Source organism: Oreochromis niloticus, linkage group LG22 (assembly GCF_001858045.2).
Source record: "Oreochromis niloticus isolate F11D_XX linkage group LG22, O_niloticus_UMD_NMBU, whole genome shotgun sequence".
NCBI classification, from domain to species: Eukaryota; Metazoa; Chordata; class Actinopteri; order Cichliformes; family Cichlidae; genus Oreochromis; species Oreochromis niloticus.
The window spans coordinates 21217753-21240087 of record NC_031985.2 but is presented as its reverse complement, the minus strand read 5'-3'; the positions used below and the strand labels follow the sequence as shown (position 1 = coordinate 21240087).

The 22335-nt window shown below is 42.0% G+C and overlaps 1 protein-coding gene across 1 annotated transcript; it reads left to right on the top strand.

The window, feature by feature from the left end:
- Positions 1-2166: 2166 nt before the first annotated feature.
- On the top strand, positions 2167-21943 carry cap2 (cyclase associated actin cytoskeleton regulatory protein 2). Its single transcript, XM_003444072.5, has 13 exons — positions 2167-2458; positions 6644-6765; positions 6846-6946; positions 8477-8554; positions 13914-14057; positions 14631-14716; positions 15108-15213; positions 19467-19662; positions 19771-19937; positions 20166-20289; positions 20385-20467; positions 20636-20779; positions 20876-21943. The coding sequence occupies exons 2-13, from the start codon at positions 6654-6656 to the stop codon at positions 20957-20959; spliced, it is 1425 nt and encodes a 474-aa protein (XP_003444120.1). The 5' UTR covers positions 2167-2458; positions 6644-6653; the 3' UTR covers positions 20960-21943.
- The last annotated feature ends 392 nt before the right edge of the window (positions 21944-22335 follow it).

The following is a 22335-nucleotide window of genomic DNA, read 5'->3' as shown; positions in this document are numbered from 1 at the left end:
TCGCCACTGAAACATGAAACTGGGTCACATTACTGTGAGTGTTGACCGTGACACAGCATGGATGCAGCAAGGCCTTATGGGTGAAATGAGCAGCAGCCAAAGCACCTGACATCATGCCGTAACCAGATTAAAGCTGTTACTTTATTAAAAAAGGATGATCCACAGCTGCAACCCTCCTCTAGCTGGAGTTTGAAATGGCCTCAGAGTTTAGGGTGACAGAAGGGACTGCTCTGTGAAAACAGATGGAGGTTTTATGTCTTGCGGGTGGAGGTGCTCCTTAAAGTGGTAATGCTTTCTTATTAGAAACTTTAAGACAACTTGTTAAAAATACCTCAACCGGAAAAAAAACTAAAGAAAGAGTCACACAAGGAGTGGCAAGCTTTCAAAGGATTAAGGAAATTTGTTGTTTTTGCTTGTGGAGAATGTTGTGTAGTCTGCCAATGCATTAAATGTAATGTTTGCTCGTATATCCCCTTTTTACTCAGTTTGAGCTTTCAGAGCACTTTCTCCTACAAGTTTCATTCACCCAATCACACACAATCAAACAGGGCTTGTATCTATACCTAAGCACTTTTAAAAATAAGATTCATGCACACATATTTACACTCCGATGGATACACAGGGAACAGCTAAGTGGATCTTGCCCAAGGATGCTTCAACACATGGAGGAGTTGATAATCAATCCACTGACCTTCCAGTGATCACCGCCACCGCAAACGTCAGGTAGTGAAGAACTAACCAACACAGAAGCACCAAAACGGGCAGTTCTTCTAATGGCCACTTGAATCTGACTCGAAAAGTGAGTCAAGTTGGGACGGACATTTACATGGTTACAGCCTGCTACGGACGGACATTTACATGGTTACAGCCTGCTACAAAAAACATTTTGGACCAAATTCCTACTTAATAGTCTGAGGTCGTTTGTAGAAGTAGGCATAGTCCAGGGAGAACTCTGGTTGGTATACCTGTTCCTCATCTTCAAACTATGACAGTGCTTAGCACTGGAAACTGGAACTTTAGATGGAGGTGCCATTACCTGGACCTGATTCTAACCCATGCCCTGGATAACTTTGAAGACTCGGTGTTGTTGCACATTCTCAAGATTGTTTATTAATCTTTTTAATTTATTTGACTGTGTCTAAAGCTTCCTGTGCTGTTTTGTTTATATTAGTCTAACCTTTGTATGAAGTGGCTAACTTCACCACCACCAATATTTAGCAGTGCTGAAATTGTAGCTTTTGAGAATTACCTCAGAACATGTCAGCTAGCTAGCTTACTGAAAACTTCTAACTACGCTCAGCCTCACTGATTCCAAGATGCTACACCAGACTGTTACATACTGTTCATAAAAGATGGCTGTAGATGGCCATTCATTAGAAAAGTCCCATTATGAAACCTCCAGCTGTGCATTTACATGGCCCCTGCCTTGTTGTTTTTGGAATCAGATGTGGTGGCAAGGTGCAGATGACAAGGTAAGCCTGCCCTAAACCATACTTGGCTTTATCCTCTTGTCCTCTATTACTATAATGCTGATTTACAAGTAAACCCCTGCTGTCCGTTAGAGAGAATGCAGATTTGAAACACCTCTACTCTGGCTTTGCTTTTCAGACCTGAGGCGTCAAGGAAGGAAGTTCACCATCAGGCTTTCTTTGCATTAGCTGGCTCAATGGGTATCACTGAAACACTGAACAGGACCTGCTCTTGATTAGGAAATGCGCTTGTTGTAGGTTACCACGGTGATTTAACCAGGTAAAAAGATAGGCACTTTCATGACACAGAAACTCTGACTTTAAGCTCTGGAGACTGTGCCCATCGTTTATATACAGTCTATGTTTGCATGTCTGCTATTCTTGGACCTCAGTGGGGTTAAAAATAGGGTTTGGTGTCTGTTTACCTTTGGGGAACTGAGGGAGTATTTACGTTAAAAGTAGAAAACTAAAGGGCAGCTTTAAACTTTTAACTGATTTTGGAGGTATTATTGTGACGACTGTTCGTTTAGGGATTTAAAATGTTGAAAATTTGCAGTCTTACATTTTAAAGGTCAGCGAAGGGATGAAACTCCATTTCATTCCCATGCACTATGAATATGACGATGCTTGTAAAAGGCCATTCCCTCAAAAGAGCCCCATGCCGGCATCGCCACAGCACCAATCACTTGTCTATTTTTAGCAGAGCTCTCCGAGGCTGCCATGTTGTCTGCGAGGCAAACGTCTGCCGGTCCCAGAGCAGGGAGGCACTGAGTCACGGTCCTGGTCTCTGCAGCTGTGCGGCTCTCAGGTTCAACGTGTTGCTTAATTAGGACATCCCGGAAGAGGAGCCGGTGCCGCGCGCAGCTGAGTGACGGGGCAGGGGAGCAGGAGGGGACCGCAAGACAGCAGCGCACTGCCACGAATCCATCCCGGCGTAATCACACCCCTAAAGATCCGGACAGAAATTTACCGCGGACCAGAGCAGGGAGGTAAGATGCTTTTAGAGGATGTACTGATGATTTTTTTAACCAGTGTCAAGTTCAGTCCGTTTCAGTGTGGGGCGGAGGGATGGAGCCCCGGGGTGGGGGTGCGCATCCCTACGCAATAATAATGTCCAGACAAAGTGATCCCGTGCAGCCTGCTTTCGTATGTTACGGCAGTGCATGTGAGAGCACTGTTTGTCACCTCCTTTATCTCGATCGCTGCGGGGAGTAACATTATTGTGGCGCGGAATATGAAGCATCAGACTGAAGGACGGGTGAAGTCCCGTGAGCCGGTGCCAAGTCATGTTTTATTATGGAGTGATGGTGTCTTCTCGTGTTTACACAGAGAGGGTTCATTTTGCAGCTGTGATAAACCAGTGTGAGTTTAAACAGCCCAGTAATTTTTTAGGCTCACATATGCTGCGCCTCAGAAACAACAGCACGCTAATAAGGCAACTAAACCTTTAAACCAACCTGGACAAGATTCATATGCTTTCATATTTCAAATTGATTCAGCTTTTTCTCAAAGATCTATCAACACACTCCCAGCCTCTGGTCCATATTACATGAGTTACATATCTCTTTATTAACCTCATAGAGATAATCCAAATTATTATTACATAAATAATAATATTCTTCATCATAAGAGCCAAACCTTTCACCATCAGCTCCCACTGATCACATCACAGCTTCCCAGGTGGATGAAGAGCTGTAGCAGATGAAGAATCAAAGTGTCTCCAAGTACAGGACCCAGGCCCACAGTGGAATATCTTACAGTAGGCCCATAACAGCAGGAGCCAGACTGTGTCCCAATATAGCCACAAAGATCAGATACCAGTCCAGGGGGTTCAGGAGGCACATGCAGAGTCAGGGTGAAGTCCCTAAAATCTTTCCACTGCATGTGCTGCTGGTTTTGCTGTGGAGTGTTTGTGTTGCAGGCCAACCCGACACCTGCTGACACCTAACTGCCCATAAACTAAACACTCGACATTTTGCACATTTGGACCGCTTTTAATACTTCACAGGCTGATTCTATCACCTTATAATGACATATCACTCAGTATAGTCAGTATATGGTCCATTCATTCCTTTTTTTCCTTATCTGTTGTTTTCATGCACCATTTGGCATTTGTAGTTTGTGTATTCTTTGCTTTGTTTGTATTTTCACAAGTCAGTTGGCTGCTATAACAACATAATTTTCTCTCCAGGATAAATAAAGTTAACTGTCTTTATGTCTATTATTAAGGAGACTAGAGTAAAGGCTTTTTGCTGGAAATAACAAACACATTAAAAACAGGACTGCCACATTTTCATGCCACAGAGATGTATCTCTGATACAGCCAGCAGGCTTAACCCCCAGGCTTCTTCCCGTTAGGTCTTTGTGTTAGACTGAATGCATTCCAGTAGGTCCATATGAAAAGCCTAAAAGAGCATCATTGGCCATGTCTTTGCATTGCCATGGAGAATTTGGACAAGTGACAATAAAATCAGAACAGAGGCTGAGTGTCTTTGCTTCAGTCTTTATAGGCAAAGTTTGAGGTTGTTGACAAGCGAGACAGTGATGAAGTGTTTTGGACTTGAGATAGTACAGTAGTTGATTTTTTTGCAATCTACTGAATTTAAATTTGAACTTTTTGTTTTATCCATTAGTCATTTCCAGGTTTGAAAACCAGACATTTTGTATTTATAATGTTCTATCTTTGAGTTACGTCAGTATTTAAAGATTATTTTTGCTGGAGCCATCAAATTTGACTTGACTCTGAAGATCAGCTTCAAATGTTTCAGCTCTAAATAAATCACATCTAATTTTATGGCAAAAGATTTTCAAATCTAAACATACAGTCGTTATGTGTGTTCACAGAGTATAAGCAACAGGTATCAAGTCTACCAGATAAGTATAAAAGCAGGTGTTACAAAACTTTCTGGGGCCAGAGACTTCTTAAAGGAAAGAGTTATTTTTAAGAAATCGCTCATATCACTAATCCTCATATCCTCATGCGATAGTCTGATCTGTTTCACAAATGCTCACCAGCCTACGAGTCTGGCTAATATCCAAGGCTGTAAGAATGGTTCCCTTCCCAATGAGAGGAGTGAGTGATCTTATGACAGCTCGAAGTGATGGTATGACATGCTTGTTTTGCTTGTTTTAAATGGTTTATATATGATCCCCTGTATATATAATAAAAACACAATTTCATGAGCTATGGCGCATTTTGCAGAGCCCCTCGGGAGATCTGCAGACCTCGCTGGATAAAGGATGACAGGTCTACACACTAGCTGACATTTTGCAGATATTGTGTATTTTTTATTTGTATTTTTTGGGTTAATGTGTAATATAAAGTTTTGTCTTGCAATCCCACTTGGATCAGTCCCTCAAGACCAGAAGCTGGTAACAAAGTACAAACTGATAAGAATATTTTCGACTCATTGCTCAAACTTTAAGTGCCCTGCTTCAGGGGACACAAACACTTGTTGCCAACCGACATTCTGCTCTCCAGGTTTCTGGTCTTGCCTAAGAGCTGCCGTGACCCACAGAGCAGAAATAACCTCTGAGTCCTGAAACAGGAATTTGGCACTGCTGGGAGATTTCTCCAGAGAGATTCGATGACGCCCATCAGGACATGTTTGCTGCTCACAGGACATAATTAGTAGACATAATTTACAAAGATTACAGACAGTGAATGCTATTCAGCCAACATAGCTGCCATATTATTGGAGAGTGTTTCCGAGCGTTTCTGTAGATCGTTTCTGTAAAGCAAACAGAGCCGTCTATAACTCACACCCCTGGATTGCATGTTGGACACCCAGGTAAATAGCAGGTGTCAGATTAGGAAGCATGTGTTACCTAGCAGTGGTTTGCATAAACATGCAGTGGGTGGCTGGATTGAGTTCCTCCTCTGTTGACTAATATATGTTGGAAACAGGCCTGCATTGCTTCATAGTGAGACATATGGCTGGTCAGTGCGACAAAGTGGTCTGTGGAGTTTTCTCGAATGTATTTCAGCGGTGCTCAGTTACTGTTTGTTTACCTCTGTCCAACAGCCAGACACATGTGAATTTATGCAAATATGTTTCTACACTTTAAGTTTCCATAGACTAAAACAGAAAGCAGGTCTTCCCGTTGTATATATCTTGTCCTTTTGGGATTGATGTTGATTGTTACAGAGCAAAAAATTCCAATATCGACACATCAGTCCATATTTTATGCAAAATATAGACATTGATATTGGAAAAGGAAAATGTTCTCAGTTCCTGCATCATGGATTTAAAAAAAAAATCATGGTCTACATGGTCTGTGCTCAAGAGTGAGGCTGGTGTAGGTGCGTCAACAGCTACCGTGCGCAGAAGTCTGCAGGGAAAAAGGCTACTGTCATACCCCTAAAACAGCCATGCGTGAAACAGAGACAATTTCAGACAAAAGCATCTTACTTGGACGAGGACCTGAGATGGTTTGAACAAGTGTAGAGGAAGGATAGTGGATGTGCTGGACAAAGGATGCTGAACACAGAGCTGCCAGGCAGGAGGAAAAAAGGAAGACTGCAGAGAAGATCATGGATATAGTGAGAAGGACATGCAGAGGGTTGGATGTGACAGAGGAGGATGCTAAGTATAGGGTGAGGTGGAGGCAGATGATCTGCTGTTGCGAACCCTAGGGGGAGCAGCTGAAAGAAGAAGATGCACAAGGATAGATGAGCTTTTAGAGATTACCTTTTATTCATTTATTTGCACACACTATAACAAAAAGACAAAAAATTGAATCAATTATTACACAAAAACGAAAGATTCAAATCACTAAATCACTCAAAGGTAAGCAAATAACCATAAATAAACTGTATATTTAATCAAAGAATCCACTTCATTGTTTGACTTTTCTCTCAGTCTGGCATCAGTTTCTGCCTTTCTTCATCCCGATTAGGTGACACTTTGAAATTGTTATGACCCAGGCTGTGACTGTGGCAGTGGGCCAGACACCTCATACAGTGACATTATTTATACAAGGCGTGCTGCACATAGCTAAATTTAGTGTTGATGAAAATCAGGAGCAGCGCAGTGAGAAGGTTGAATAGTGACAAACATCACCAAATAAAACAAAAAATAATGATTATAAATGAATTGTAATGATTTCGGCTGTCACCATGTGACAGCAGCAGCGGCCATGAGTAAGAATCCGCGGCTGCTCTTGTTTTCCAGGTTTGTCTCCATGGAAGGATTAATGCAGCGCCTGGAGCGAGCTGTTACTCGCCTCGAGCAGATGTCAGCGCAGGCGTCCAGCGGGATGGCCAACGGGGACTGTGTCAACGGCATCGATGGAGGCAAGTCTGTTAAACTTGCATTTGGAGGATTAAATTAAGACAAGCAAGCAAGTGAGCAGGATTTCGCTGTATTTTTCCAGGTCTGTCTCAGTGCGTGGAGGCCTTCGACGTGCTGATGAGTGGCCCGGTGTCAGACTACCTGAACAACAGCCGCGCCATAGGGAGCGAGGTGGAGAAGCATGTAAGGCTTCACCCACTAAAACCTAGTCTCACATATGCTACCCTACGAATATGGAGTCACTTGTAGCTGTCATCATGTGACATGCATCAGCTGCTGCAGACAGATGCTTCTGCAGCTGCTGCTGCAGCAGTCTTCTGTTACAATGTAGTAGGTCTCTCATTCTGCTGTTTGTCAAACTGATCATGATTTAAAGGGGCATTCCCTAAACCTCATACTGAATTCAGCTCATGCTTTATAAGGAGCATATATTCATCCTCTGAGTGTCAACGGGGCTTTTTAAATGAGCCTCTTGCTCTTGTTAAAGAACATTATTTTTTCTCATTAACATGGCTTTGGGAAAGCTTTGTTGTGAAATAGTTCACAAAAAAATACTATAACATTTAAAAGGTTTGCTTTATACTTTGGGACATATTTAGTTTCTTGCTTGCTTCTCACGCAGACAATACAAAGGCAAGACAAGACACTGATCAAGACATTTAACGCTTTCTAATTAAGATGACGTATTTGGTTTTTTAAAACTAAATTTTCAGCTACTTATTTGCCGTAAAGATGTGAGACTGTTGTCTGTTGTTTGGCTCTCTCTAACAAAAGGTCAGACTGTTCGCAAATGAGCGTCTAATTTTGTGCCTGATATATTTATCTATAAACTAGGCTGTGCAAAGGAAGAAGCGCTCTCTGCAAAGGGAGCGCTGCTGAAAAGAGGAGAGCCACCGCAGATTTTCATTGTCTGCCAACCTTTATCTCATTGGACACACATTTATAAACACAGGATTGTCCCACTCTAGATTCCACTTAGATAGGCAAAGCTGTATGGGAGGTCTGTGGTCCCAAAGAAGGCAGGCAACATGTCCGTGTGTGTGTGTTTCCTGTCCTTAACAAAGCCGAGGATGGGAGTATGATTGAGCTTTGACCTTACATTCATTTATCAAACTGTTAGTGGAGGACCTTTTCCTATTTGGTAATGACCTCTACTCCCCGTAGGACCAGGAAGTGTTTTATGGTATGCCAGTTGGCAATAATAGCTGTGTTACGTCCTTGGAATGAATCCAGAACAACAACAAGCCTCAAACAGATGTGTAAAGGTACCCAGAAATGCCTGAATTTCCTCTGTGCCTTGAAAGATGGTTTCCATCTCTGTGTCCCATCACTGAACATGGTGGAGGGTGTGTGTGTGTGTGTCTGAGAGAGAGAGAGAGAAAGAGAGCCAGAGGTGGTTTCTTCAAGTTTGTAAAGCTCCTTTTATGGAAAAAGCCTCCCTGGTGGTTCCCTTGGCCTGCAAATGGAACTCTCATGCACACACAGAGGACACGGTTGGCTGGGAATAACCCATACTAAGCGAGTGAGAGTGTGTGTTTGTGTGTGTATATCAGTTAGACATAGTCATTAGAGTGTTTGTCTAGATTTTTGCAGCGACTGTTCAGATTGTTCATGTTCTCTGCATGGTGAACAATCTGTGAAGACAAGCACTCATCAAGTATAATATAATGTTTAATGAGAGCAGTTCTAACATTTACACTTTGTGACTGACAGGCAGAGATGGTGATGACCGCCTTACAGACTCAGAGAGCTTTCATCAAGATGGCTGCCACACACCAGGAACCAGCGCAGGTACGACAGGAGGACATTAAAAGGAAAACCTGCACTGATGATGTCACAGTGAAACCTCAGTAGCTGTGGGAGGGTTTTGGGAGTTGTTTTGTTTTGTTTTGGGGTTTTTTTTGATGGGCACTGGGTAATTATAATATAATTTGTCTTATATAAAGATCTGCTCCTTAAAATTTTACCTTGGGGAGTAATTAAACTTGTAAAACACAACTGAAAACATGAGCTAAAATGAACTGGCTTATGGAGTCGGGACATATTATGCATAATCGTATGTCACCGATTTCAATCTTTCACAAAACAGTACAATTTTATTTATAAAGCACCAAAAATAACAATAACAGTCACCTCAAAGTGCTTTATATGGTAAGGTAAAGACACTACAATAGTGCAGTGTTTTCTGTCTGATCAGCTGTTAAATAATATTTGATGAACTACAACAAAAACTACAAGTGTGGTTGTGCACCCTGATTATTTAATAGCATATGGCATCCTTCCTTTTTATTCGTTTACAGGCTGCAGCCCGTCTGGTTTAACTCTGTCAGCTTGTTTAAAACTAAAATAATCCCACAGAGGTGATTTTGTTTTCTTTTTTCCGAGAAGCTCTTACACGACGATCAGCTAAGGACGGGAGACTGAAGCTAGAATTTACATGAGCTCACAATCGTTGGGCCGTAGAAGTGTAGCCTGGTCTGATGAGTCTCATTTTCTGTTGTGACAGCCAGGTGGTAGGGTCAGGATTTGGCATAAATAACATGAAAGCATGGATCCATCCTGCCTTGTATCAACAGTACAGGCGGCTGGTGGTGTATTGGTGTGGGGGATATTTTTCTGGCACACTTTGGACCCCTTAGTACCAACTGAACATCATATAAACATGTCTGTGTAGGTTGTAGACATCCAGATCTTGGTAGTCTAAGGAGCTTGGAAAGAAAGCGACTGGACTTCTTTAAGCTTAAGATGTTTCATGTCTCATCTGAGAAGCTTCTTCAGTTCTAAGACCAAATGTTGGAGAGTCCCATGTGTTTAAACCCTAGTGGAGGTTGTCCCTTAAGAGGGTCCTTGACCCACATTATTAGTCATTTGCCTCATAACATGAAGGTGGGAAAAAGGCAGTTCTGAAGGGGAGGCCAACCACATAATAGCAAGGTGTACCTAATGAAATGGACAATGATATATGGTGGACAGCTGTCCACAAACAAAAAGGTAGTTTAGACAATCAGAAAGAAGGGAAGACAGGAGAAAACAAGGCATCATCACAGGGAAAGACAAAAACAAAGAAGATGAACAAGGAAAAGTAATTTCTATAAAAAATCAGGAAGACAAAGAAAGAGGGTTGCAAAAACACGAAAACCCCAGGAACTCATAACAGAAACCAAAACTGAATAATATCGCAACAAGTACCACTCAACATCACAAAAAGATGGATCCATGAAATCTAACCTGATATGACAGAGCAGTTCAGTGCTGTTGTCTTAGCAACGTAAATCAGGTTTATTGGCCATCGTGTTGTTAGGGAAACACCAGTCATGGCCTCGCCGCCATAATTATATTTCACTCCTCTTCATTGTCTTTAGAGCCTGTCTGAATGTTACGCAAACAGTGTTACCATGTGACTGGATACCATGACTGCGATTGGCTGTTTGTGTTTCAGCTCTCAGCTGAGCCACACAAAACCTGCTGAAGTGTGGTGCAGCTCTCATGACTTTAAGGGACAAATTGCATCAAATTACGGCAGCAGCCTAACAGAGAGATGAGCTGGGCCTCAGTCCTCTGTAACGGTCTGACCCGTGTGTTTCCCAGCAGGCCCGTCTGTTCACAGAGGGATTACTCTGCTCTTTGACCAAGAAAATGCTAGTACAACACATTCCCAACATGTTCACGTATAGAGAACAGAGGGGTGGGAGAGATGTCTGTGTCTGTGTGTGAGAGAATGATATCATCCCATTGGCCTTCTGCTTGTGTTGTATGTGTGTGTGTGTTACAGGGTCCACAGAGCCCACCAGGAAGTGATTACTCCCGATCTGTCAGGTCATTGGTTGAGAGGCTGTGAAACGAGCATTCAGAGATAGTCAGAAATGCAAACAAGGAAAGAGCGAGAGAGAGAGAGAGGGACTAACCCAGGAGAGGGGTGGGCTGATAGAGAGGAGAGAGGTGACATTCAGCATCACAACGAAACTCAAAACAAAACACGGAAAATGGGGAAATGGTGGCTCAAGAGCTGCTACCAACGCCCTGATCCAACCACATAATGGCCAATGAAAGCTTCTTTCATTGTCTTTTTGAATGTGCAGCATGAGCAAAAACTTCACATCCTCATGTTGTAACCCAGTTAAAGCTCAGAGCAACACAACATAAATGAAACTGAGTTAGGTAAAACCGCACACCTTTGGTGCCTGTTTTTAGAGACAGGCGTTCAGGTTTTACAAGAAAAACTGGTAAAATTTGGAACCTAGAGACCTGAAGCTTGCATGAAAACCGTGAAGTAGTTTTCAAATGTTCAGATGTTAATGAATAGGAATAAAAAGACACTTCTATTTATAACCATTAAAACAGGTTGAACAGCAGATGTTGTTCAATAGAAGGTGCCCTCCTTGGTTTAACTATTATAGATGCCAGTTTAGGTTTGAATTTATAAAGCCTGATTTAAGCTTTCAACCTTAGCATGAAAGGGTTTCCTTTGCACAGTCAACATAACCTAAAAACCTTTCAGTGCGCAACCAAACACCAAAAAAACACACAAAAATGCTCCCCCCGAGTACAAAACTCTCTTCAGAAATCTCTCACAGCCTTCCTCAGCCAGGTCTATATCTGTAGCCCTCAGCACAGATAGAGAAAAGTGTGTAACTCTGGGCAGTGCCCCTTTTCTATCCACACACATACACACACACACTCACACACTCATATGCACACACATATCTCCCAAACTTCTGGCCTTTCTCCACAGCGCAGCTCTGTTGTGCTCTCTGACTTTTTATGGGCATGTTCTATATTTGAGCCTGTTGTCGGTGTGCGTGTGTGTATGTGTGTGTATGTGTGTGTGTGTGAGACCGTTAGATCGAGTGTTAGACAAAGAGAGAAAGAGTCAGAGAAAGTAGGCATCTCACTCTCTCTCACTCTCTCATGTGACCTCAGGTTGGCCCGTTAACTCACCGTGTGTGTGTGTGTGTGTGTGTGTGTGTGTGTGTGTGTGTGTGTGTGTGTGTGTGTGTGTGTGTGTGTGTGTTGCTGGTCCCGGCAGTTCACACACGACTTTCTGCCTTTGATGCGGCGCTTGTGTAGGAAGTCAAGTCCTGTGCTATTATAACGCACTGAGCTCAGCCAAACACATGATGTGAGCTGACGTTTTTTATCCTTTTTGCCGGATTGTTCTCGGCACCGAAAGAAGCCAAAAGCTCAAAAATCTGATCGATGACAATAACGATTCAGTACACTCAGCTGAGCTTGTCAATAACTCTTTTGTCAGTGTGTTGATAGCTCAGCAGTAAACAACAAAAGTGGAAATGAATCAATTAGCTGCTTTAATACATCTCGCCAGCGCGTGAACCTTCTCACAGCTGGGATGGGAGTGCAGCTGCTTCTTTTTTGAAGAAACTTCTCAATTTTTTAAAAACAGTTTGCAGTTCCTCAGCTGGTTAAAGACTAACATGTACAGCCAGTCATTCTTTCTCACTCCTCTGTGTCCGGGAATTCTTAGAGCGAACTGTTTGCAAGCAGACGAACCAAAGAAGAATGACTCTCTGCCACTTCCTTCTGAAGCAGCCGCAGTGAAGTCATCAAAGGCAGGTGTGCAGGAACCAGAAGGTGGAAAACAGGCCAGACAAAGAGTGCATCCACATGCAAACACACACAGAAAACTGGGAAATGTGACTGTAGAGGCAGAGGACAAAAACAAACAGCAAATGAGGCATCTGCGTGGCAAGGACTGAGGGACCATGACACTGGGTTGGGGGTGTGATACACTCCGGACAGGTCATCATTAAATATATGATCATATAACACAACAGTTTTAACACTCTTAAAGAGGCTGTTCTTCTAAATATATACTTATAAATGCACCCAGCACCTTTGTATTTTTTTTATTTTTAACTCCCTAAGATCCTGTTTACTTATATGGTGCATTACAGTTGGATTTTTCTGCACCTTATACTTTACTCTGCTCATCACAGACTTATTGTACCTCATGCATCCCAAACAAGAGCTCAGATCTCTTGGGGTAAAGTCAGATATTTTTCCTCTGAATTTATCCTCCAGTACTCATAAATTTGTATTAAATGAGTAATTGCTCGCATTTAAATACTGGCAATAGAGATAACAGATTCATAATGGAAGGAATTACTACAGGGAAAGGTAATGGAAAAAGTTATGCCTTAGGGAGTCAAACTTCACCCCTCAAATTTTGCTTGCTACCTTAAATTCGTCCTACATGCTCACTCTTAAGCACGGCCTATTTGCTGCAGTAAAGGGGTGATGTATTGCTTCAGAGACAGCCATTAGGTGGACTTAGAGGGAATAAAAGCAGCTGGAGGAGCAGAGAAAGGGGCGTCTGTCTGGGCTTATGAAGATCATGTGCGTCTGATCAGGGGAAGAATTTGTTGGGAAATAAAGTTTAGTGCTGTTTTTATTGCTCTCCTGCTCTCGAACATAAAATTGCTAAACCTGATGCACATGAATAGATTTTCATTTCAAGCATCACCTCTTGCTTTTGCTAAGTGATGCATGTATCAGGAGCACCGCTGCAGCTTAACCGATCACTGCCAGCTCCTCCTGGTTGTTCATCAGCTTCCTCCTGTCACAGCTCATTAGCACCATATGTTCTACATTACACTCATTTCACAGCAGATCAGAACATGTAAGCAAGTAGCAGCTATTTGCCAGTGAAACACTGTGTTCCTGCACTTCTGTGAGCACGGGTGCATGTGTAATTGATAAACTGTAAACATTGGAGAAACGGTATGCCTTACAAGGCCACAGGGATCTCCCCATGAACTGAGGAATGTTTTCAGGCTCGGAGCGATGGGGAGGGGAGCTGAGAACTATGAGACGAGCTATACCGTAACTGAGATCTGGATGTTCCAGTGGAAAAAAGGCCCGGGCTAATCAAATCAGACCGTCTCCTGCAGCCCAGTTTAGGAATTGCTGGATGGTGCCGAAGTGGGCATGGAAATATAGCTCAGATTCTAAAAGAGGGGCTAAGGAGGTGGCTAAAATATACTAGCGAGTGAAAACAGTAAGATTTTATAGGCATCTGTGTTTTTTAAACAAATAAGAGAATTTGATGTTTATAGGGTTCAGATTATAATGACCCTTCTCTTTTACACCCATCTCCTGTCCTCTTCCTAATGTCTCCCTCCTGCTCTTGCAGACAGAGCTCCAGGACCTCTTGAAGCCGATTTCAGATCACATCCAGGAGATTCAGAGCTTCAGAGAAAGAAACCGTGGCAGCAGCCTCTTCAACCACCTTTCAGCCGTCAGCGAGAGCATCCCCGCTCTGGGCTGGGTGGCCGTGGTAAGGAGGAGCACACGTGAACGTGCACATGATGCTGTGTAAAGACTGACATGTCTGATAAACACTATTTTATCCACAATGCAAGAAAGAAAGCATATCAAATGTCTGAACAGAAAGCTATTAGCACTTTTTGAATAGGATGGTCCTCAGGAGCAAGTATCCGACCTTCATGAGTAGAGTGTGTGTAATAACCAGCTGATGGTAAATGACGCTGATGTTAGCTTAAACCAATCAGACAAAAGCAAACATGAAGTTAAGCCAACTTTTCAATCATCTGCATAAACAACCTTTCATGCAGATAAATAACTAAAAGTAAGACCTAATTTTTCTTCCTACAACATGGACTTTTTCTGTTTTCCATCAGTACAAAAATTTCTTCTGACTTGAGGTGAAGATCATTTATATTAAGATCAAAGATCATCATCTCCGGTGCTTGAATACAAGTCTTTGAAGCTGCTTCTGGTCTGTGCAGATTACTGTCAGGACGCCACTTATGAAACATGCTGAACTTAAGATGTTCAGAGAAGTGTTTATGTCACAGCTTTCAGGAGATTTTATCTCTCCCCATCTCAGAGTCAGAAGCCTGGTCCATATGTAAAGGAGATGAACGATGCTGCCACCTTCTACACCAACAGAGTGCTTAAGGACTACAAGGAAACGTAAATATGGCTGTTTTTTTCATCTTTTCTAGATATTTAACACATTACAGCTCATTTATTTATTCCGTAAATGACAATTCGTGCAAACCATGAAAGTGACTGTGGTAAACAAATCAGGTAGAGAGATAACGGGAGGCTAGAATCCAAAAGTAGATGAAAATTAGAAAGGTAACATGGCGAATGCAGACTAACGGTGTTCAACAATAAAGCAATTTTTTTTATTTTTTTATTTCCCAAATTGTTAAATCATTTCTGTATCAGTTTAACCTGCAAAACGCTGCATCATGAGTTTCTTGCTCTGCTCACCTGCTCACGCCCATCCTCATCCACATGCCTCTGCTTCCTTCCTATATAATTTTTTATTTGACTGTTATACGTTTGTCTCTCCCAGAGACAGACGCCATGTGGACTGGGTGCGCTCCTACCTGTTGATCTGGACTGAGATGCAGGCGTTCATTAAACAGCATCACACGACAGGTCTGGTGTGGAGCAAGAGTGTGAGTACACAAGCGAGGCGCCAAGTAGATGGATTCAAAAGGCTTTTTTGCCTTTGTTAGTACAATATTGTGCTGTCTTATGTTATACTCACCACCTTCTCATACCTCAGCCTGAATCACTCCTGTTACTAGTGCTTTATAATGTCAGCTGTGTTTTCGTTTGGTTTCTGTTCGCACAGCTTGATCGTTTTATATCTGCTCAAAATAACTTCTACCATTTTTAGTTATGGAGCAGTCAGTTACATAAACCACTGCAGGGAGCATGAATGAATGAATGAGCTTCTCCTCAGTGGCTGCTCACCGCAGTTCTCTGTGAAGCTTTTAAAGACCTCTGTCACTCCCACACACACTCACACACACACACACACACACACACACACTGTTAATGTCTACTCAAGGACTAACCTTTGCTAGATCTCAGAGATCACAGTGATCTGAAACCAAATCTCTTTCTCTTATCGGTTAGAAGAGTTTTTCCTCTTGATTTGGTTAGAGAAAGAAACAAAAAAACCAAAGCTTCACTTTCCTTATTAATTGAATTGTTGATCCGAGGGGAAAGATGCCTGTTCACTCTTGCTCTGAGCTGCAAGTGAGGATCAATAATGCTGTCATATTTGTATGCAAACTACGAGGTTGCTGCCAGGAGATGGTCAGGAGATCTGAGCTTAGCGTGAAGAATGTTAACAGAGTGTAACAGCTGGCCTGGATAGTGTCATTCATAGTTTAATTTTAAACTCAAATAAAATAAATAAAATAAACCATTTTCATTACTGAGCTTTAGAGGTGCTGTGGATATAGTTGTGGTAATCATGGACAGCCTTTTTACAGGGTGGAATGATTGTACAGCATATTTAATAACTTTAACAAAACAAGAACCAGATGCACAAGTTTGCCTTCATTTCAGATTTTCTCTAATTCATAAAGGCTCAAGTAAATACATACACGGCCACTAATATTTGGTTAAATGTCCCTTAGCAAGTTGCACCTCTACCGGATGCTTTTGGTAGCCATCAACAATCTTCTGGTATAAATGTGGCTGGATATTTGACCACGCTTTATGGAAGAAAGATAATGTTAGAGTTCATTTAATTTGGTTGGTTTCCTGGCGTAGACCCAGCTTTGAAGTGCAGTCCACACAGGCTGAGGTCGGGGCTTTAGTAAGGCCATTCAAGAATCTTTGTCTTGGCTGACCACCGTCTGGCTTTTCCATGTGGGCAGCTGCAAATTTCAGTGGAGGTTAAAGGTGTCGATTTTGGAGTAATGGCTTCTGTCTTGGTCTGCACCCTCTCAGCCCATGACAATGTAAAACTGGTTTCACTGTGGACAGTGTCGCTGGTCTTCCAGCAGATTCCAGTTTCCAGACTTGAGCCTGGTGGCTCCTAACCAGTTTCCTTTCATCTGAGGGTGACAGTTTGGGTCTTCCTCCTGACACTGGCAAAGTGATGGCACATTTCAATAACTTGTATTTAAGTACAGTTGTTTGAACTAATAAATCCTGCAGTTGTTTACAAATGACTCCAGGAAACTTGTTTAAATCTACAATTCTCCTTCTTAGTCTTCACTGAGTTCCTTGGACTTTCCCGTTGTTCTGAGTATTGGTCAGTCCAGTGAGTGCTTTTAAACTAATCTTTTTATACTGGCAAAGAAAACTACAACTAATGAGAAGTTAGCAGGCATTGTGAAGTTAAAAAAGTTAAAAGATTTAATGTGTGTTTTCTTATTTTTTAAAGTCATTAAAGATCCATGCAGTATACTCATTCAACGCTGGAAAAAGAACAGTTTGAAGAAATCATTCATGCCCTTGATGAGTGGATGTAAACTTCTGACCACAACTGTACCTTTGGACATTCAGGGCAGCTGCTTCTTTCTGTTTGCACTCTAAGTTAAGAGGTCTTCTGCTCTCAGCAGGGAATCAAATAAGCCCCAAAAGGTTCCCTTTTTCCTTTATTGCAACATGAAACGATGAAAACCTACGCTCAGCTAAAACTAATGCTCAACAACTGTGCTCACATGTGTACTGTCTGCATGCAGAAACTTGAGAGCCTGCAGCGGCTGTGTGTGTCAGCTGCTGGCCCTGCTGTCAGGCGGCAGAGCTGCTGCATGTGCGAGAGACACAGAGTGTGTGTGCGCATACAAGGACCGGAGTGTGTGGTACCAACAGGTGGTCCTCACGATTTACTTGAATGGAGGTTTTCTTTACAGAAGTTGCCCCGACAAAGAGCCTGTGTACACACACAGCCTGTGCCGTAACCTAAACTACAGGGCTGGTCCCTCTTCAACGATGCAACGCGTCATCTGCTGCTCAGATAGCGCTTCAGTGACAGGCCTATCCACAGGCTGACATATGGACCCATGCAAACAGTCACATTAAACTAGACACAGGGTAAAAAAAACAAAAGAACTTAAAATGTTAAAGCAAGTCCGATTCTGAGTAGTGAACATCACACTTTTAACACTTCAAATATTTGTTCCAGTCGTCTCTCAGGAGCTTGTAGCTAACATGATTCTAGTTATCAGTGTTTAAATGGTTGAACTGACAGCTGTTTTATTTATTTCAGCTGATTATTTCTCGTATAAAATCTTTGAAATCGATAAAACTAGTAATCTCTGCTTCATAAATCCCGGGGTGAAGCCTTCAAACCTTCAAGCAAGCAGTTCTTCATGTCAGAAACAGGAAACAATAGATGTCAACTATTTAATAGATTTTTGATCGCTTAAGCTGTAGTTTAAAACAGCAGAAATTAAGAAGATTTTAAGTGAAGCTAATTATAGTAACACATGGAGCCAAAAAATGGGCAAAATAGAACAAAATCTCCTCTAAATCACAAAAAATTTTATTTTTTTTCCCCTAAATCCTTTTTGTACACAAAAACGCACAAATACACACACAAAGAAGTGTTCAGTGGATAGTTTTACAGCCATGCATGACTGTGTGCGTGCACACATCTGCTGGTTCTAATCCAGAGGCATGCAGTGAGCTGTTTAGTGTAACAGGTCTACATTGTTCAGCAGTGATATTCACAACACATGTTACTCGTGTCAAAGGTCAAGTCTGAGCACTCAGAGGGACGTTTGGTGACAGTTTAACCCTGCGGTAGGTGTGTGGGTCTGTCTGTGTCAGCTGTGCTAGGTCTTCAAAAAGCAGATGTGTGTGTGTGTGACTGTGTGTAAGAGGAGGGGTCTTTTCACTGTACCCTTCTCTTCCTTACACATCAGGGCTACTTACAGGACCTTTTTCTTCATATTTTAAATTCTGATGTTATGAAAACGCTGTAATGAACGCAGTAATGAAATTTGGGAAAATGAGGCACAAAACATCTTGATTTTTCTTTTCTGGCACTACAGTGCATCCGCCTTCTTACGCTTATCCAATTCAGGGTCGTGAGGGGCGAGCTGTAGTCTATCTCAGCTGTCGTAGGCCGAGAGGCGGGTACGCCCTGGACAGGTGGTCGGTCTATCCCGGGGTTGAGTTTGAGAAAAGGTGCAGTCGTAAAATTTTGACCATTTCAATGAGAAGGTGTCTGTTTTTCACCCAACAAGAGGGAAAACTCCTGTTTGATCCTGGGAGGAGACACAGATCGCTTTGGGGTTGTGTCAGCACAACAGCTGACATTCATCTTAATCATTTTTCATATTTCATCAGTTTGTTTTATCTTTTTTTTTTCTTAGTCATTATTGTTTTGTTTCTTGTTGCATTGACTTCATTTTCTTTATTGTTTAAACTTGTTTCTTTAGTTGTTTTGTTTTGAGGATTTTTAATTTTAAAGAAAGGAAAAGCTCACAAACCAAAGATGCCGTGTTTCACTGTTTTATAAAAGCTTGCTTTAGCTTAAAATAGTATCCAAATTCATTCAAACAGACAAAAAAAATCAGGTAAAGATTTTGGTCAGATTAACTTTAATATTCGTGCACAACACTTAAGTAGTACAACCAACATAAAGGATGAGTCATGTGAACTGAAGGCAAAGAGAGTGAGATCTGCTTAAACTGAAGTTACTAAATTTAAGTGTTTTAACTTACTTAAAACTAAAACAGTTCACATAAAAATGTGATTGTGTTGCTTTGTATTTTTTACATTACTCACATCAAGTGTCAGAAGACCAGGATCTGCGAGCACTGCAGAGTTGTACAATTTAAGTACAATTTAAATTAAATAAGCAGGCAGACCTCAAATTCAGAGTCAAATTAAAATATTTTAGTAAATATACTTGAATAATTTTTAAAATATTTTATCTTCTTCCAACATCTCTCAGGGCCCCATCGCTCCTGCTTCTCTCTTTGATTCGCCCCCAGCCCCGAGTGCACCCTGTCCACCTCCACCGCCTCCTCCACCCCCCGGCCCTCCTCCGGTGTTCACCGATGACGAGGCCAAGCCTCAGGCGGACGCCACCGCAGCCCAGCACTCCGCGCTATTTGCCCAACTCAACCAGGGCATGGACATCACTAAAGGTGCATCCACGAGCAACACGGAAGAGCTGAGCGACAGTTTCCACCTTAATTTAATTTAAGCTGATGTTTTTAAACTCATAATGTTATCCTCACACTTTCCATCTGTAGGTCTGAAGCATGTGTCAGATGACCAGAAGACCCACAAGAACCCCAATCTGCGTTCTCAACAACCAGCAGCAGCCAAGGGCAAGAACGCCGGGCCTGTGGCTTCACCCACTACACCTGCCCAGAAAAGACCCCCCCTGCTGGAGCTGGAGGGGAAGAAATGGAGGGTGGTATGTGCGATGTGTAAATCCTATTTTGAGGACAATTTGTATTTAATTAAACCCACAACGGGAGCTGAAATGAAGCGTGCTTTGGAAAATTTAAATGACTATTTAATTTGCACCTACCCAGCTCTCATTTATATCGTAGAAACATTTGTTTTTGTCTTAAAATCAAACCTAATCCAGGTCTCCTGGTAGGCCGGCTGCTAATCTGCATTTGAATCCTTATTGTTGCAGGAAAACTTTGAGCAGAAGCACGACCTGGTGATCGAGGAGACGGAGCTTAAGCAGGTGGCGTACGTCTTCAGTTGTAATAACTCCACCCTGCAGATTAAGGGCAAAATTAACTCCATCATCATCGGTAAGCTGCCTGAAAACACAACCAAAATAAGTTTGAGCACAGATTTCATAATGTGGGATTATAATCTTCATCCGGTTTGTTTTCACTCCGTCTAGACAACTGTAAGAAGCTGGGTGTGGTTTTTGAGAACGTTGTTGGGATTGTGGAGATCATCAACAGCAAATCGATTCAGTTACAGGTGAACACATTTTTATTTTGACACAGAATTAAGCGATGTACCGAGTGTCTCGTAGGTCCGCTTTCATTTTCTTAAAACTGTTCAGAGTTTTACACCCAAAGTGTAAAGTAACGTCTCACTGTGCCCAAAAAAAAAGCCTGTCAGTAAGTTTGGCATGTCTTTCTGCAGGTTTTGGGAACAGTTCCCACCATTTCCATCAACAAGACCGAGGGCTGCCAGGTCTACCTGAGTAAGGATTCCGTCAGCTGTGACATTGTCAGTGCCAAGAGCTCTGAGATGAACATCATGATACCTGAAGGAGAGGACGATTACGTGAGTGACCGAGATAAAGACTCTGAGCTAATTCTCTCCATGTGTGCAGCTGTTCTTACACTGACTGTGTTTTTGGTTTCCTTTTTTTTAATACAGAGGGAGTTCCCAGTGCCGGAGCAGTTCAAGACTGTGTGGGATGGATCCAAACTGGTGACAGAACCCACGGAGATCGCAGGCTGACTTTTTCATCCATACGCACACAAATATATTTCCGTCCTCCTGATGTTATCCCTCAGACATACAGTGCTGTGAAAAGTATTTTCCCCCTTCTTTACTTTTTTTTTGTGTAGTTGTCACACATGTTTTTAGATAATGAAACTTTAATCAAGTTTTAAAATTAGATAGATTGTTCTCTGCTGACCAAACAGAACACAAAGGCTCATCTCACATATGCCATAAAACATCCTGATGGCCCCTAAGACTTTTGAGCAAATATTCTGTGGACTGACGGGACAAAAGCTGAACTTTCTAGAAAGATTGAGCCACTTAATATCTGGCGTCAAAATAACACAGCATTTCATAAAAAGAAGATCATACAAAAAGTAAAACGCGGTGGCAGTAGTGTGAATGTCGGTGGTTGCTTTCCAGCTTCAGGACCTGAATGACTTCTGGGCGACTCTGCTCTCTACCAGAAAATGCTGACGGAGACTCTTCGGCCATCAACGGTGCTCAGGAAACTCAAGGACATTTGGCTTAGTCAGTAGGACAATGATCCAAAATACACCAGGAAGTCCACTCTGAATGGCTCAAAAACCAAAAACAAATTGAAGGTTTTGGAGTCCAAAGTCTGGACTTAAATCAGACTGAGATGCTGTGGCATGACCTTTAACACATTGGAGAGGTTTCCGACCATGCCGGAAACCTCTCCAATGTGGCTGAATTAAAACAATTCTGCAAAGATGAGTTGGCCAAAATCCCTCCACAGTGACACAAAACACTCATTGCCAGTTATCGCAGTTCTTGCTACCAAGGTTGGCACAACCAGTTATTAGGTTTAAGGGGCAATTACTTTTCATACAGGGCAGGTAGTTTTGAGACATTTTTTTTCCTTTGATTAAAAAAAAAAAAAAATCCTGATCATCATCATTTAAAAACTGCATTTTTATTTACTCAGTTAAAGTTTATTGGCCGATCTTAAACACATAAATGTGAGAAATATGAAAAGAAAATCAATAAGGGGGCAAATACTTTTTCATAGCGCTGTAGGAAAGAATTTCTAATGGGCGCGTAGATCAACTTTTAGTCCACTTGCTGTTGCTGTATTTGTGACTTCATAAGAGGTTTCTCCAGCACTTCTGCAGCTGCTGTCTGTAATGAATCTGTCAGTATTACACAATCTCTCACTAGTTGTGAAGAATAGCTCAGGTTTAGGTGTCACAAACCAGAGCACACTTACATTTCTGTGCCAAAACAACACAGGCATTTATGTGAGAAAGTGTAACTGCTGAAAAATAATATTTTAAAGATATTATCATTAGATCTGTTTCCTTAAAATATAGATTTTAAATGTTCCAGGATGATCACTAATAAGACAGTACTCCACTTACACCAATGGC